Below are 18,202 nucleotides of genomic sequence, written 5' to 3'. Positions count from 1 at the left end.
TAATGCGAAGCTATCAAAACTCAAGTGATAGTATAATGACAAGGCTGTATGGACTAGAACCCTTTGCCTCCCCGAAACCAGGCGGAAATAATAGAAAATAATTAACTTATCACCGTTTGTCACTGTCAGCTGTCAGTTTATAGAATCGACTATGAAAAATATTGATTAAAGTTCTGATTAAAGTGGAGTAGTAGGTTTCTTACATAAATACGTTTTGTTTGATTACAAAGTACTTATCAATTGTTACATATTTCATTTGTAGTTTAAAATAAATGATAGAATTTACAAATGCATTATTTATTATAAGATAATGAGAAGTTTATTGTTAGAGCTTGTTTGTGAAAAAGTATTATAGTTTTGCTGTATTTTACGTTTATTGGAAAGGTTGAAAAGCTCAATATGAAGGCGATATTAATTTTTGATAGTGTTAATGATCTTTTGTATTCCAAATGGGATGAAAACTTTATTGGACGTATGAAAAGCTTCGGACAGGTACGTTAATCGTTTTAAATATCAGTCACTTATTGAAATATCTACTTAATTATAACTGGTTCTGTTAATCGTGGCACTTATTCCTTTTATCGATTTCGCCAAAAGTACTAATTGCTATTGTGAACCAATTTTATAATGTTTTAAATAGTGTGACATTGAAGTTTTATAGCATGTTTCGGTTTAGTACAGTCGTCGATTATGATTTGGCTAGTAATACATTTATTTTTACCTTCTTATAAAAATTACATGTCCTTATCTGGTGTGAATCAGTGTTCATTGTTTAATCACATTATTCTCCTCTAGTTGACAGGGTTTAGCACTTTCATAGCACTAATTCTCCTTAGTTTTAGATTTTCAATATATTTGTAAATTTATAGGATAATGAAGACAATTTGAGTGATAACATCAATGTGTCTCAACTGCTGGCACCCATTATTACATCCCAGCGTGTGATGGCAGCACAGTTTGGCAACACATATTCATCTATTCAGTGTAAAGATGACACAATAATTGTTTTTGATGAGGTATTGGGTTGAGTTTCAAAATATATTTATATACTAGATGACCTGGTGAGCTTTGTATCACCTACATATATTTGTTCATTATTATTAGTCACTGCGGAAGATGATTCTGCCAGATCAATATGAATGTTAGCATTATCTGTATTTTGCTTGTCTGTAGTATGGTTTTCATGTGAGGTAGTTTGTTGCACATTTGGTTGACTTCGACAACCTAAATGTAAATAAAGGTCTTGCGCACTGACAAATTGATAGATTTTAATTAGAGTCTTGAAATTTTCTTATTTATTTTCTTTTTTCAACAACCAACTGACACTTTTACACTTTTTTGATTTCTGAAAAGTTTTGTATTTCAACAAAGTAAACCAAAGAGATTGCACCTCTTACAACAGCTATGAAACACACATTCTGTTAAAAAAATGTGAAAAATTCCATTAAATCCTGTGGGAGCAAATTACCACGATGATAAATTGCCTATGTGTTAATCTAGGCCATAGTCTACCATGAACTAAATTTCATTCAAATCCATGGAGTTGTTTCTGCATTTGATTTTATAAAGACAACATCCAAACAATTTCACCTTTATAATATTAGTAAGAGTATGAACTAACATTCAGTTGTAGTAAAAGCCTTAATTAATTTTATTATGCAATATGTTACAAAAATAAATGTTTGTAATAAATTATTTATTGTAGTGGCTTGATCATGTGTTTATGATAGTAAGTGAGGACAAACTGGATGATGCTCACAGAGAGCTTCTTGACTGCAAAACATTTGTTCAGCATATTTGTGGACAAAACATCAACCTGTAAGTATATTATGTTTGTTTTGTAAATTGTCTATATAAATAAATATAAAAATAAATATATATGTACCCATTATACCCTACAAATTTAATTACAGGGTGTATGTTGTTATAAATAAATATGTATTAAAAACACATTTTTATTTTTGTATAAATATAATCAAAGTATATTTATTTTCATAAACTACAAAAAATTATAAAAAAATTATTAATATCAAAATACAAACCTATTTTTCAGGTTGCATTCACCTATTTATAAACAATGGCTCTCAGAGTTAATTGACTCTCGCACGAAAGGCGATTCTATCCCTGGTGCAAATGGTGTCATTGGTGAGAGTGGCGCCACGGCTGCAGCACTAAATGCACTTAAAGCCGCCATGAAAGATATCAAATTACCATACCAGCATTACCACCTCATGCTTTTTGTTGGTGATAAGTTGCTTGCACTGTATTCCAGGTAAATTACAATTTTTATTTGATAACAATCGGCAAGTTTTTTGCCTGATTGTAAATAGTATGGAAATTGCTAAGAAATATAACAATGTAAACAGAAAACTTATGTATACATAAATATCGGAAATACTAAACAAATTCGTATAATTGTTAAATAACTTGTAGTAGTGAAAGTTTACTAAAAATATAACTATTTTATAATTTTCTTCAGCCGCGGTAGTGAAGATTTGACTCCTGCAGATTTAATACTGCTGAGTATACAGTGTGTTGCGGCGCAAGAATATTGGAAAGAATTTGAGACGGACGATAACATTGGTGATTTTGTAAAACTGCCATGTAAGTCAAGTGTGGGTTCCCCCTTACTGAATTGTATTTATGTGCCTTCGAATTTACAATTGGTAGATCCCTCAGTCACTTGGCAGCAGCATCGAAAGGATGCTGAGACACATTTATTTTTATTTCCAATGTGAAAAGTAGTTCCATATTGGGAAATATTTTCTTGAATCCATTCTCATTTTATGCCATATATCTAATCCTACATTGAATGCTGCTATGCTAATTATTCTTAATCTGTATTAATAATTCACGAATTGTAAAATTCTATGTGAGCATATGAGTCTATTTAATATCTGTATCATGTGTTAAAAATTTGTATAACTACAGATAAATGTATACAGGTTTATTATACTGTACTGTAATTAAAGTTTGTCAAATCCATTTACTTGTAATGTTGTAAAAAATCTCTTATATCCTAATAACGACTAAAAACATGCTAAAAACGTGGCTTTCTTAATTCAATCAAAATAAGTCATCAATGAGCATGTAAAATGAACTTTATTCTGATTTGTCCTTTTTTGCGATTGATCCAAATATTGAGACCATTATTGAAATCTGTTGTGAATGATACTTACAGGGCTGTCAACGGAAAACAGTGCCATTGTGAATCTGTGCGCAGGACCGTCTTATAGTCCGTGCGCGCCTCACTCCATGCACATTGCTGAAGTGGCGCCCCGTATTACATTTGCTGTGATCGTCGATATGGATTTAAGGTAATATTCCGAAAAAAAGTTAAAGAGCAATTCGGTCCTATGCTCAAATCGCTTTGACTCCCATCGTCGTTGTTCGATGAATGAATTGGTATGAAAAATAATGTTTTATTTGAGTAGTTATTACGCCAAATTCATCTCGTAGGAAAACAAGCAGGGCGCGATATTGCTATAATTAAAGTTTAGTACAGAAAAATAAACTCGTTTTATCCATTTCAGGGAAGTTGGTATTGCGATTCACATGTCTAACCAAATATTGTCAAACCTTAGACGCCTTTTGCTGCAGAGAAATTTGGAGGTACTACCAAGTACGCTAGATAATTTGGAAGCTTCTTTGAAAAAGGTAACACTTTATTTGATACTATAAAAACTAAACCTTGGCATAATCTGATTACATAAAATTTGCATCAAATCGTTACTATCGTCTATTCAAATGACAATGAATAAATTTCAGACTACGGACGCTCTTCGTAAAAACAAGACAAATGCAAATCTGTGTGCTCGGTTAACAAGTCGAATGTTGGAATTGCGTAAGTCATGTACAACCACGACTCCATTGACGCCCGAAACAACTGCGACAGCCATGCACACAGCTTTAGAAGCAGGCGTTGAACAACTAAAACCAGACATACCAAGTCTTAAGATGGACCAACCGTTAAAAGATTTAAAAGGAATACTCGGCCCTTATGTGGAGTTTCTTCGAGTCAAAGCAATGAGATACTTTAGCCTCGGATCATATCCTTTTCAATATGTTTTACGGTGTACTGTTTATACAATTTTATGCATGATACAATGGTTTTGGCAAGATTTTGCTTTGATAAAGCGTTTTACATCATTGCCATGTTACTATTACAAGTAATATAATAAAAAGTATTGTCATATTTTTTATATTTGTTTTGCAAATTTAAATATGTATATAATTTTGATGTTACAATGCTTTAAATTCGTTGTGATGGTGGCTTCAAAGTTACTTCACAAGCTTTTTATGACCATTATCAATTCTTCCTAAAATTGGTCCTTGCATTCAGTTCTGTACACAGAGTGTTTATTGAATATTAGGATCAATTTATACAAGCGCCAGTCAAAATGTACCGTAGTGTTAATCAGCAACTTAATATAGCAAATTCATAATTATCTCCACAACGAAATGTACATATTTTTCTGAAATTTGTGAATTACGTTGCATTCCGCAGAATTCGCGCGTCTGACCGCGACAACTGCTAATAGGTGCGCCATTTTCGCGAACTCAAACGTCGTCACTCGTCAGTTGGAATCGACAATTAAAGATCAATGTCAACCAAAGACATTAAAGTATATAGTTAGTAATAGACCGGACATCAGGGCCAAAGTTTGGTCCAAAACCAATTGGTAATAAGTCGCTGCTTATTTGAAATATTCCTATGACAAGATGTTACTGCGTTTTACCTGTTAATACAAAAATAACAAATTTATGTACGGAAAATATGCTAATATTCGCATTGAAATCGTGAAATTCAAGATATGGGAAAAATATGAAGTATTTTACAGTAATGTTTTGCTGTTTCACGATAGATTGAGTATCCATAACATAAACGCAAAAAATTGTATGACAATCTTCAAAATATCGGCTCTATATAATCTTAGAACTCTTTGATGTTAACCAAATAAAAGAATTCAAACACCAGAGTCAACTGACGACTCATATCTATCACTAGTAAATGTAAAAACATAAGAAAACGCGCGCATTCGTGCAATGTTGAAGTTTCGATGCGCGTCTACACTCCGTTCATATGAATAGACCCTTAAGCTAACAAGACGGTTAAGTTAAATATTGACTGGAACCAAATATTTCTGTGTTCACAAGTTAAATTATTAAGGACAATTTTGAGAAGAACAATGTCTCGTTACAATCGATTATTTCGCTTAATGTGGGCTGGTTGTGCACGGGCGAGACGGATGTGAGTTGTTCCCTAACGCTGCACAAGTATGTGGAGGAGTTCCCTGGACTGATACACTTCATATACGTGGACCGCACCACGGGAAGATTTCTTGCGCCCGATATGGCCGACTGTGCGGACATGTTGTCCCCAGATATGGTCAGTATGGATTTATAGACGACGTGATAATACGGGATATTTGGTTTCGAGAGTAAAATCAGAAAAAAGTTCATTAAAATATTGTGACCTTTCCAATAAAGTGTACAATAATAGGCGAAAAGCGACATTAGTAGGCAATAAGCATACCCCTTGTCAGATCGTAAGTGGTTTGAATCAAAATTTTAACTGTGCCTGACAAGATTGATCTAGAGGCACTGTAATTAAGTATATTGTATCATGATGAACCTGCAGATCATTTAGCTCTAGTACGGGCATCTGAGTCGAGTAGCGTATGTGCATTGTGCGTGTGGTGCAGGTGCGGCACACGGTGTGGCGCGCGCTGGGCGTGTGGCGCGAGGGGTACGGCGCGGCCACGTGGCGGCGCGGCGCGCTGCACGCGTGCGCGGTGGTGGGAGCGGCGCGGCGGCCGGCCCGCGCGCCCCCCCCGCCACCCGCACCCCGCCGCGCTGCGCGCGCTGCCCCCGCCCGGGGACATTACATCCGCGTTTTACAGGTCTTTACTAATAATACTAAACATCATTTTTTGAACATTTAACATAGCTTTATTAATTATCTAAATTATAGTAGTAGAGAACATTTGTTTATCTTCCACGGAAGAAAATGAGTGACTTGCCATTGACCTCTTTATCAATAAATGTTTATGTGTGTTATATTATGCATATAATGTATATAATATCTGGCGAATGCGCTCCATTCATGATATTGCGAAGGCTCTCTAAAAGCAACTTTACAAGAAAGAGTAAATAAGGAGCAAACTAAATGCTGGCACGCGGGCTTATGCTTATGCTTATTAAGGCTTATGCGAGCCTTACGTCACTTGCGAGTAAAGAAACGCATCAATACAGTAACGGCGTCTGCGCAGCGCATTGCTTTCACCAGATATATTATATCTGTGGTCAATGCAACTTGAATTTCTTAATATTTGAAAGTTGTTTAATCCCTGCATAAAGTGATTTACTCACAAATATCAGTTTTTATAACGCCGATTGCTTTTAAAATCGATTATTACCTATGTCAATAGTTTTTGGTTGCCAAACGATGTTATATTTATATTTCTGGAATTACAGAATTTGCTTATATCTGTTTAGTTTTTAATTACTTTAATAGATAACTTTTGGTCAGATAACACATTTTCATACTAGCTATTATATATTTTTTAAGTAGATAAGTGTACGCTTTCAAACGTTTGATTTTAACATTGACAGGCAACTACTGGAGCAAACTTTCCCGAACGACACTCAAGGCGTGAGTATCAAAGAGCTGATATGTATCCACTTAGGCCTCCTGCCGGCGTCTACCGCGGTGCAGCAAGCGCGCCGGCTCGCGCACACGGTGCACGAACTGGCGGACAACCCCGCAGTTGCAGCCGACTTACTTTAAATAATACCACTTTGACAAAATAATATGCTACATTCCATATATCGATAATTTCATCTACGAAGAAGTGCCCCTCTACTTTCTCTAACCGCACACAGTATACGTGACCAGTGAGAGTGTACACGCATTTACGAACATGTGCCTATTTTATTGCAGATTTTTTTAAAATAAAACTAAAACCGCCTTCAAAAACCACTAAAGAGAAAAAAACTTTTATGTACTAAGAAACTTTTTATAAACTAGCCATCTAATTTTCTTTGTAGGTCGTGTCTTATGTTCATATTATGCACATTAAATATTTTTTTTTAAATATGTCTTTAATTGAAATAATAAATATTTGGTGGTTTTTAATGGCGGTTTTGTTTTTTGCTTTTTTGGTAGTAAAAAATAAACACAATAAAAGCAATATAAAATAAATCATCAATATCCTATTCGGTTTCGTCGAGTTCTTTTCTATATCGTCTATAATTTTAAGATCCCACACCTGCCAATGAAATTAAAATGGTGCCAATTAGGAGCAAAATTACTTAAAAACCTACATGTAGCCATACATTGAATGTGCTCCAAACTGAAGTCTGTTTAAAAATACAATAAATAATTTTAAAAAATAGTACTAGAGCAACTTACATGGCGAACAATCGATTTGCGCAACCGCTGACGGCACGGGATAATACCGGGCTTGGGTAATACACCTTGGCCCGCTACACCGCCGTTAAAAAAGTAATAGGGTGCGTCTTCGTTGATGATTACTGATATAGGTCATTATCAGTATACATAACATTCTATTTTATAGATATATTATTACACATTCCAAATAAGTTTATATTAAGTATAGGACATGTAATAATTTATTAAGAAATAATTTAATAGGGCTCTTTTTCTATACAAATATTTTTATTGTGTATTCATTATTGTAATGTATGCATTTGTGCCATGATTTGTTTTGGTTAATTAAAGATAATTTGTTAGGATATGGTTGTTTTATTATACCAGATTCTAATTTGTTAAGATCAAATATATAGATCTTATGTCGTACATGCTATAGAAAAGATATAATTTAGAGGTTTCCAGTTACAACTTCACGAAAAGTTCAATTATATGCAATATTTTACGATAAGTTTTGCGTGACCAACATTCGTTTGATGTGAGTCCACAATGGTTTATTGTTTTTTTTAGTTGGTAAATAGTTAATTTACACGTAAAGAGTTTATTGTACGGACGACGTGATATTAAACGGTAATAATCCTTTAGCCTGTGCCGCGGTTGTGGCTTTCGCTTGCTTTAAATTATCTCAAAAAACGCGCATCAGTCGAGTAAACAATAGCACTGTTTTAGAGATTATTCTTTGTAGAGCACGAGGAAGTTAAAGTGTGTAAATTTATTTACATATCACATAAGAGTTGTCTTTTTTTGGGACACTAAATAAATTAGTTTGAAACATATTTCAAAGGTTCCCCTGGCGTCTGGGTTTACAAGTATTGAAAATTATCCTTGCATATACGTAAAACAAAGACCCTTCTCGTGTCTATCTGAATGCCATAAAGGCAAAAAGTACCGAACGGATTTTTATGAAATTTTGTAAGGATTTAGTTCGAGACTCTCGGAAGGACACAGGCTACATTTTATCCCGAGAAAGCATATAGTGGATTTTAAATCCCGGTAAAACTCTTTTAGTTGGTGAAACCGCAAGCGAAAGCTAGTCGATTACAAAAAAGGTCTGTTTTACACTTAGCTTTTAAAATTTCGCAGCGCGGGAATAATCGGTAGTTTGCTATTACATTTACACACAGAAGTATATTTGTAAATCAGAAAAATTATACATAATAGTTCTCGTCGGCACTCGTTCAAAAAACTCTTACGTAAATCGATCTTCAAATGAAGTCCAGAACTGCTTAAAAATAACTAACACAATACTAATACTTTTATTACAAAAATATTCTGTACAAATTATTACTTATTCATCCAAACAATGATTTTACATTCCAATAAAATACAGTAGGTATTTATGCATATTTATAAGTAGTGGGTTTAATGTACAGTGATGTATTGGAAACAATATAATGTGAAACTTAATAGAACAGATGACTTTAAACATACTATCAGATATGTATTAATGCAAAAAATAGATATTTACAATCACAATAAGTGGAGCTTTTTGATATAAGGCAAATTTATAGTTTTCAAGATATCACCTAAAAGATAACAGGAATATTTTAGTAGCCATGCCCCTAAAATTAATGAGAATAATCTGGCAAAATTACAATAGCATATTGGCATCATAAAGAATCGTGCAATATGTCCACTGTTTTTAAGTGGGTGGGTTTTCTGCTGAATACCATTATTGCTATTATTCAGTCCTGGCAGCGTAATGCTCCTAATCTCATCCGTGCCTTTGTTGACAGACTGCATAATTCTTAAAACTGTCTTTCTGGTGTCCAAGTAAGCTCGCATAAAATTTTAATTTGGCTTTATAAAACGAATTTGTTGTATTTATTTAACATAATATACAAAATATCATGTAATATATGATTAGGTGCCATTTTTTTCATCTTAAATATTATAATCAGTATATTGTTTTCCCATATAATGGTACCTAACAATAACAAAGAAGTATAATATTTTTAAATTAATACAATTAATACGTAATATAACTGAGTAGTTGACAATACTTTTTTAAATAATGAAAATTTAAGTCAACCCAAATATAGTGGATTTTTTTTTCAAAATCCACACAATAATAATTTATAAAACTTATGAAAATTGGTGGAAAGGGTAGCTGTCAAAGAAAAGAAATAGCAAACTGTAACGCTACCGAGTGTCACCGGCAATTTGCGTGAGGAGGAAGAGATTTCTCTCTCACGATATCAACACCACGGCCCTATCTTTTGATGCCGATTTCACGCTAGAATTAAATTTTCGTATTATTTTCTTTTAGACATAAAATATCTTACATAATCAAACATATGAAAAGTACGCTATTTCAAACGCATTAGACTTTATCCTGTGAGTTGGATACGGCTTAAGACCATGACATGTGTGTAGCTTAAGTGGAGGGGAGACATAGTTAGGCGGCGTCCGCCCTGACAACGCCTTTCCCCCCCTAAAAAAAGCCTTGCGCATACAAAGCCGCGCATGGTGTAAGTGTATCTTTAAATTCAGCTACCATTTTTTTGCTCCCGCTGGTTGCACCAACCCTTCCTCACCCCCAAAGGGAAAATCACTGTTACTGAAATTGATGTAATTTAAATATTGGCATATGGGCTACATATTAAATAGCGGAACATCGAGCACCTTTGTCACCCCAAACATGAAACACTAATTAGAAATAACTATTTGTAAAAATAGTTTCTGAATATATGAGTATGGTTAATTCATTTGGAAAGAAAATATTGGGATTTATATAAAAATATGTTTTGTCTCAGTTACATATTCCTAATTAATTTTCATATTCATGTATATATAATAATCCAGCAGAATGACTTGAGGGCACATTATAATTATAATGAAAACAATATGTTTAAAACATCCATGGCAACAAAGTAAACAGTTATATGAAGAAAAAAAATTGATTGAAGCATTATAACAACAAATATTTTATGCGAACACAATGGCACCAACATTTTTAGTAAGAAACATTATATGATATATAGAGAATAATTTATGTAATGAATATTACAATTATATGAAATGAGATTATTATCATAATATTTGGTAGAATTGTGTAAAGTAAATGCTAAACAATTAGATACACACAGTATGACTCATCCACAACTACAGTTAAAATATTGTTTGGCTTATGAGTATTAGCAATTAGTAACAGAATAAACAGACAAAAATATAATTATCCAATAAAGTAGTTATCTTATGGTAACTTGATAACACACAAAAGGCACTTCAGTACTCAGGTGAGCTGTCACCAAAACACTTCACATCTTCATTAACTATGATTGTCTTTTTGACCCTTTTGTCCTCAACATCAAATGTGATTAAATCTTCATTATAGTTATTTGCCCTCTGTAAAGAAGAAAATAATTTAACATAAATAATATACTCCAAAAGTTATTTGTAACTCAGGGTGGCAATTGGTCATGAAGGTAACCTGATGTCAAGTGATTTCTGCTGTTCTAAACATTACCATCTATTTCGGCATAGACAAAAGGCTAAATAATATTGTGATTTGTTATTGTTTGAAGGTTTAAGTGCTTAATTTGTTTATATAAAGTATTAACTAAGTACATTATTTAGGATTTAATAACTTTTATCTATATTGGAACAAATTGCCTTAGCTTAATCATACTCACACTTGTTGAAGCCACCTCCGGGTTACCTCTCAGAGCTGCTGCATAATTTAATGTTGGTTTAGTTGGGCTTGAGGTTATCAAACAGGGATTTGTACTTCTGTTGTTTACTTCATTTTCAGTAACCTCTTCAATTACTTCATTTTCTGCTATGTGGCTACTGTTCATTGGTATGTTATTTACACTCAAAATATCAAGTTTAAGTGGTGTTTTCAAAGCCTGCACACATGCTTCAGCCATTTCCGCTTCTGTATTCATAAACTTCTCCTCAACAATTTTATTGTAAGCTGCGTGCAATTCTGTTGAATGTTTATCTCTTAGGATATTAGTCATCTCCCTAATTTCAGCTTCCAGCTCCCTTATTGTGCTCTCGTTTTTGGCAGCAATCTTGGCTTCTTGGATCAACCTCACATCCACTGCTTGTTGTATACGTAGTATGGCATCACCTGCGTTGCTGTTCTGCACATTTGTTTCCTTCACAATTTTATTGAATAGGCAGTGTGGCGGAAGTCGGTGTGCCCTCCTGTAGCCAACATGTTTCTCACCCAAGTTGCCTGTCACATCCTCTATGTATTCATACATGTCAAAACAATTTATTTTGCCAAACCTGTATGTAAATGTGTGTGTAGATCCAGTTGCTGATGACCTGTTTGAAAGATTGCATGTAACAAATGTCTTTTTGCCATGATTTTTCTCAAAGTACTTCTGTAAACCTTTAGCTATTAACTTGTCTCTGAACGTAGGTTTAATATTTGTGTTTTTTCTATACTTATACCAACCAACAACTTCATTAGCTGTGTTAGACAGTAAGTCCGCGAGTACGTCCTCTTTTATCTTCCCCGTAGGAAAATAAAATAACGAAACTGATGGTAACGGTAGCACAGTTCTGATTACTATTTGTGTATCTAGGCGTGCGTTATCACTTTGAGAGTCAGATATGTGATTAGTTATTTCAGAAGTTACGTCGCCGATGAGAAATCCTTCCTGTCAATGAAAAAAACAGCTGTAACGTAAACCGAGATGACTCACATATATATAAGAAACAAGAGTATTTATTTCAATAAGTACCTGACTGATTCCTGAATTTATACATTCATACAACAAAAAGGATAAAGCGGTACCACTAAGCGACACTTTCTCCGTATAAGCCATTACGTTTTATGTATCATCCAATTTTCTAAATTCTTATGATGCTTTAGTTTGAAACTCTAGGTAAGTTTTATTTGATTTAATAATAATAATAAATAAATAAAATATAAAAATATTTTAGCAAATTTTACTGCGGATGACGTCTATGATCACGTGACAAGCTAAGCAACTAGTATGACCAGATAATAAATACAAATGTCATTATATGTATTCATATAATGACATTTGTATTTATTATCTAGGCCGGGCTTATCAAAGAGAATACAAATACTACGTAAGAAGAGACGGGACCTCCATATATAAAAATAAATGTAAGAAACGTTAAACAGGGCTAAGTTAGCATAGGCAAAGTAACGACAATAACGAGCATCATAAAGTGCTACCAACATAAGATTAAAAACGAAATAGTGTTGTGCAGTTAGTAGGAACATCGAAATCGATAATAATCTGCATATCCAGAATATCCAACAGAATGAAAACAAAATATATTTTATTGTCGTCGCGAAACCGCCTATGACAGTACTGTTGTCATTGACGGATTCGAGACGGTTAATCTAGGTTATGGTAAAATAAAGAAGTGAGTACAAATAAACATATTTATTCAGTCAAACTTAACAATAAAAAACAATTGTATTTTTTCTCCTCTCTTTCATGTACTGTATGTAGTCTTTCCAAATACAGTATACATCATAAGTTATGGCTAGAGTTAAGAAAGAAAGTCAAATCCATTCACTTTTTAAAATCTGATAGTCGACTAAGATTAAGAAAAATGCTATGTAAATAGGTACTATACAACTATATGTTCTCTACAAGATATTTGGAACTAGGTACAATCAATTGGATTTAAATTCCTTAATTTGCGCCAACTCAATCAAGATTCTTTGGAGAATCTTTTCGGTTTAATTAGGCAACATTCTCCAACAAACCAAAATCCGACATGCCACCATTTTGCCGCTGCACTCAAAACCACTATATTAACGAATCTTAGTACTCCTATAAGGGAGCTAATTGTGACCCTGATGATAACCAATCGATGTTAGATTTTCATGATTTGGTATTTAGTAAAAATCAGAATCAGAAGATTTAATTGGTGTAGAGCACTCGTATCACACAGTTGCTTATGATATAGACGATTATTTATGTGATAGCAACGATGCTATTTTACATTTACCAGATATATAGATGGATGTAGAAAAGGATTTGTTTGAACGTTTGGACAAACAACCAGCTGTTTATGTTAGTGGTTATTTGGCCTCTGTACTGGTTAAAGGCACTAACTGTCGTAAATGTTGCGATAGTGTAAGGACGTTGAAGCCAGAAAAAGAGAAAATTTATAATTATACAGCCCTCAAAGAATGGTGGAAAGATATTGACGGAATCTAATAATGTATAACATTTTTGCGGATTTAAATAAATCATTTCATTTCAATTATTCTAATACTATATTACTTAGCTGAACTCGTTAATTGAGCAATTTTATTTATATCTGCATTTGATTGTTCCCCTTCGGTAATAGCCATATTTATTTTATAACATTCATTTCTTATAAGTAAAACGGACAATTTGGTCAATAAAGCGTCTATGAAGAAGCCATTGTGCTCGTCACACACCCATGTTAAATTAATTTCTTTATGCATCGTCACACAACAATATTTAACTATGTCATTGATATATAACCAGTGTTTCACATCACGCTCAAATACAGATACACATGAGTTTACAGTATTACAGAGATTTAGAGTTGGATAGGTAAGGGAAAGCTTATCTTTCCACCATTCTTTGAGGGCTATATAATTATAAATTTTCTCTTTTTCTGGCTTCAACGTCCTTACACTGTCGCAACATTTACGACAGTTAGTGCCTTTAACCAGTACAGAGGCCAAATAACCACTAACATAAACAACTGGTTGTTTGTCGAAACGTTCAAACAAATCCTTTTCTACATCCGTCTCAATATCTGGTAAATGTAAAATAGCATCGTTGCTATCACATAAATAATCGTCTATATCATAAGCAACTGTGTGATATGAGTGCTCTACACCAATTAAATCTTCTGATTCTGATTTTTTACTAAATACCAAATCATGAAAATCTAACATCAATTGGTTATCATCAGGGTCACAATTAGCTCCCCTTATAGGAGTACTAAGTTTTGTTAATATAGTGGTTTTGAGTGCAGCGGTAAAATGGTGGCATGTCGGATTTTGGTTTGTTGGAGAATGTTGCCTAATTAAACCGAAAAGATTCTCCAAAGAATCTTGATTGAGTTGGCGCAAATTAAGGAATTTAAATCCAATTGATTGTACGTAGTTCCAAATATCTTGAAGAGAACATATAGTTGTATAGTACCCATTTACACATTGGACGTTTCTTAATCTTAGTCGACTATCAGATTTTAAAAAGTGCATGGATTTGACTTTCTTTTTCAACTCTAGCCATAACTTATGATGTATACTGTTTTTGGATACATTTACGCGTATACCTCTCTTCACATCTTTTTTTGATGCTGGACCGTTAGTTATATCAAATAATCTATCTAACTGCTGAATGACATTGGCGGTTTGCAAAATTGACTCACGTTTTAATGTTCCATCAACATCTTTTACATTAACATCAAATGTTTCAGCAAATAATTTCAAAATAGCAGATACATCATTACTTAGTATTTGTGCGGCTAATTTTACCTTCATTTTAGCGCGAAACTTAGGATTTACGTGCAGCGGTGTAATTTTTTGAAATGGAGTGTGTTACTATTTTTTCTTGAATTTCAACTAAATGTGACCACTTAGCTTTAATTCCATCAAAACCAAAATACCGCCTTCGAAAAAGTTGTTCCGGATCGATTTGAATAAATGAGGTACATCATAAATTATATAAACTCTCTCATTATGCGCCAAGTAAGAGTTACTATCAACGGGTTGTCCAGATAACTTTTGAGCAAATTTAAAGCACCAACATTCGTTGGGCCTTGATCACAGACAGTCGCGATTACTTTAAACCCGATTTCGGTAACAATTTTTATTGCATTTTTAATAATGGCTACTAATTTTTCTGAAGATATTGTACCTTTGACAAAATAGTGTGCAAGCGGCTGCTTAAAATTTTTATGCACACCTTGTAATAATAAAACTAAAGCTTTATCAGCTAAATTTCCCGATCGACCATGTTCTCCTAAATCTTCATAACCCTCAACTTTATCATTAGCAGAATTAAAGATTAGCCTCTTTTTTAAAGACATCTCATCGAATAAAATAACGCAGGTTTTATTTTTACCCGATAATTCATTTGCCTTTCTTTTGAGATGATCAATAACTACTTTGTTGAATCCAGGATGTATTGGCATCTTACTAAGAACATTTTGTAAAGTCCTTGGACTAGGTAAGGGTAACAAATGTCTTAAATACCTATATAATTTCGGTGATTTTTTATACATTGCTATGGCTAAAGCTTTTTCATCTTCAGACCATCGTTTGCCCTGAACAGAACGATTTTGATTTCTAATTGCTGAAAACATCATCGTCTTAAGAAATTTTGATTCAATATTATCGAACATTTTTGCCTTTTTTTTAAATATTCTCATTTTCGATTTTAAATGTTCAACCTTTTTCATTAGTTTCTTTTTTCGTGGAGAGACATTTTGATCGTACATTTTCTCTGGTCGCCTACTCTTTATTTGCGCAGCTGCAAAAAAAAAGCTTTTATTTGGTTAAACCAGAAACATTGAAAGTTAGAGAAAATTGAAAGATGAGGCAGATATTTGTCCTGAACAATGCAAGTTCAAGTGTCTACGAGCAATATATGAAACAAGATAACAATAAAGCACTGTATTAAAAAATCTAAAAACCCGATCATTAATGAAAATCTGGATCTAAATTAAATTTAAGGCGACATTATACATAAAATAAAAAGAAATTATTTAGCTTACTAACCTTTTTTGCTGCCATCTAATGTAAGTTCTGTTGATTTTATTGGTAGAAAATCCATTGAAGATGTTGATGGAACATCTGAAATGATAATCAGAAATTAAATAAGATAATCAAAAAAGAGTTGTCATGGGGTAATTACATTGTCATTATAACAAATATTTAAGTTTTCTCTAGTTTTGGTACTAGCCTTCACTTACTTTTCATTAAAGTAGATAATCTGCTTTACAGACATAATTTAAAAAAATATTGTATTTGTAAATAAAGTCTTACCAATCTGGCAATAAAAATAGATATTTAAAATATTAATAAGCACAACATAAATTTGAAGTTATAACAAACCTTTCTTAATAGTGCATTGTTCACTTGTAGTAATATTCACGGTGTATTGCACTGGCGGAACATCATCTTCGTTAAAAATATGATAGGCTTCTTCAATCGTAGCAATTTCTTCGTGTTGAGTAAAAGAATGTAACGGTTGTTCTAAAATGGGTGGAACGTGAGGTTGAGGAATAGAAGAAGTTGATGGCTCATCTGCAAAGAGTCAATTTAAGCATTGGGTTAGATTTTTCATCTGCCAACAATTGAACTACATCACAACCTTAACTCAAATCATATAACTAGTGGATATAATAAAGTATAAAAAAATATTAGGACATTCTAATTATTAAATTGTTAACCTTCTCGTGAGACTTGTTCTTTGAAAAGGTGACAGGGAAATTCTGCCAGAATGGAGTCTGGAAGTGGCTTAGAAGTAAGCCTTATTGATGGTACAGCCGTTTTCTTCAGCTGTGTTCCTTTTTTCTTAAAATCGCTATTTTTAAAATGCTTTCCACAAACGAATTTTAACTGATTAAGTTTTTCAATGGGCAAATAAGCTAGATCCTCATTTCCTGCCATTTTTACCCATTCTTTACACCTGAAAGTAAAAATATCGACAATGTAAATATTCTGTTTCCCAACACTATTTCCCTGATTTAAAACTTTCAAAAACTAATTTATTAGAGAAAAAACTAAGATTAAGAATGAAAATCAAAACAAAGATCTGTTAAATAAAGAAATTCCAACTTACCGACGTTCATCTAGAGGAAATCTAGCTATAAAATAACGTTTTATGCCATCTTTACGCTCCGATCTCAAACCACATATTACACATTTTCTATAAGCCATTCTTATAAATAAAATGTTCTGAATAACGCTAAATCCGAATAAACACTTTGAAACACCTATTTGCAGTAATACACTTGGTAAATGAACACTTTTTCACCTAAAAAATATGATACCGCCGGTAATATTTGATTGACACAGAGCGCATAGACAATGATTCGAATGACATTGTGGGTGGGAGTGAGGAACACTAAGAAAGTGAGCGAGACAAATATAGTCACCATTAAAATTTGGTCTCGTTTCATACATTTATTTTTTACTATGAAGTTGCGACAGACTGGGGCTTATTTTTTATGTGTTTAATCGAGCGTTAATGTCCCGTGTAAGATCGAGTGTCAAGTTAATATGTCAAGAGTAAGGCCGCTGGTTTTTCTATGTATATTATTATCTTTGCGCTTTGCTGTTGCTCGCAGCTTCGTCCGCGTGAAGAAATTTTCCGGGATAAAAGTCTCGCTACATATTTTTCCGGAATAGAAAGTAGCCTATAACTTTCCCAGGGTCAACTATCTCCATACGAAATTTTATAAAAATCCGTTTAGTAGTTTTTGAGAAAAACAATAACATATAGACAGACAGAAATGGCTCACTATTTTGGTCCCAGTGGCTTCCATATAAAGGGTAGATATAAGCTATCTTTTATATATCTAAGACAAACAATCCTATGGTACATCATCTTTGTTTAATTCCAACGGTTTAGGTAGCGTACGCCAGGTTAACATTTTTTTTTTTCGTATTACTTGATATGTGTTGATATATTATGATCAAATTATACAAAATCATTATAAATTGTAGCCTATGTGTTATTATAGCGTATAACCAATATCATTGTAAAATTTCATCCAAATCGGTTTAGTAGTTTTTTCGTGAAAGGGAAACAA

General features: G+C 33.3%; 3 protein-coding genes across 3 annotated transcripts; 1 reads left to right on the top strand and 2 right to left on the bottom strand.

The window, feature by feature from the left end:
• The first annotated feature begins 118 nt into the window (after positions 1–118).
• On the top strand, positions 119–7,758 carry LOC115442687 (Hermansky-Pudlak syndrome 1 protein homolog). The gene is given in 12 exon segments (XM_037440355.1): positions 119–492; positions 870–1,016; positions 1,706–1,818; positions 2,054–2,272; positions 2,480–2,604; positions 3,182–3,317; positions 3,534–3,657; positions 3,769–4,049; positions 5,239–5,389; positions 5,706–5,797; positions 5,799–5,903; positions 6,616–7,758. Coding segments are annotated over 12 exon segments (1,761 nt in total). The 5' UTR covers positions 119–399; the 3' UTR covers positions 6,791–7,758.
• Positions 7,749–12,422, bottom strand: LOC115442688 (BRISC complex subunit FAM175B). The gene is made up of 3 exons (XM_030167817.2): positions 12,154–12,422; positions 11,089–12,069; positions 7,749–10,801 (listed from the first exon to the last, which is right to left on the bottom strand). Exons 1-3 carry the CDS (start codon positions 12,235–12,237, stop codon positions 10,682–10,684), a joined length of 1,185 nt encoding a protein of 394 aa, XP_030023677.1. The 5' UTR covers positions 12,238–12,422; the 3' UTR covers positions 7,749–10,681.
• Positions 12,423–15,103: 2,681 nt separating this feature from the next.
• LOC115455259 lies at positions 15,104–17,693 on the bottom strand. The gene is made up of 5 exons (XM_037440509.1): positions 17,230–17,693; positions 16,838–17,076; positions 16,500–16,691; positions 16,164–16,238; positions 15,104–15,915 (listed from the first exon to the last, which is right to left on the bottom strand). The coding sequence occupies exons 1-5, from the start codon at positions 17,325–17,327 to the stop codon at positions 15,104–15,106; spliced, it is 1,416 nt and encodes a 471-aa protein (XP_037296406.1). The 5' UTR covers positions 17,328–17,693.
• Positions 17,694–18,202: the final 509 nt, after the last annotated feature.

This window comes from Manduca sexta, chromosome 19 (assembly GCF_014839805.1).
Source record: "Manduca sexta isolate Smith_Timp_Sample1 chromosome 19, JHU_Msex_v1.0, whole genome shotgun sequence".
Taxonomy (NCBI): Eukaryota; Metazoa; Arthropoda; class Insecta; order Lepidoptera; family Sphingidae; genus Manduca; species Manduca sexta.
This window is presented reverse-complemented; position numbering and strand designations above follow the sequence as displayed.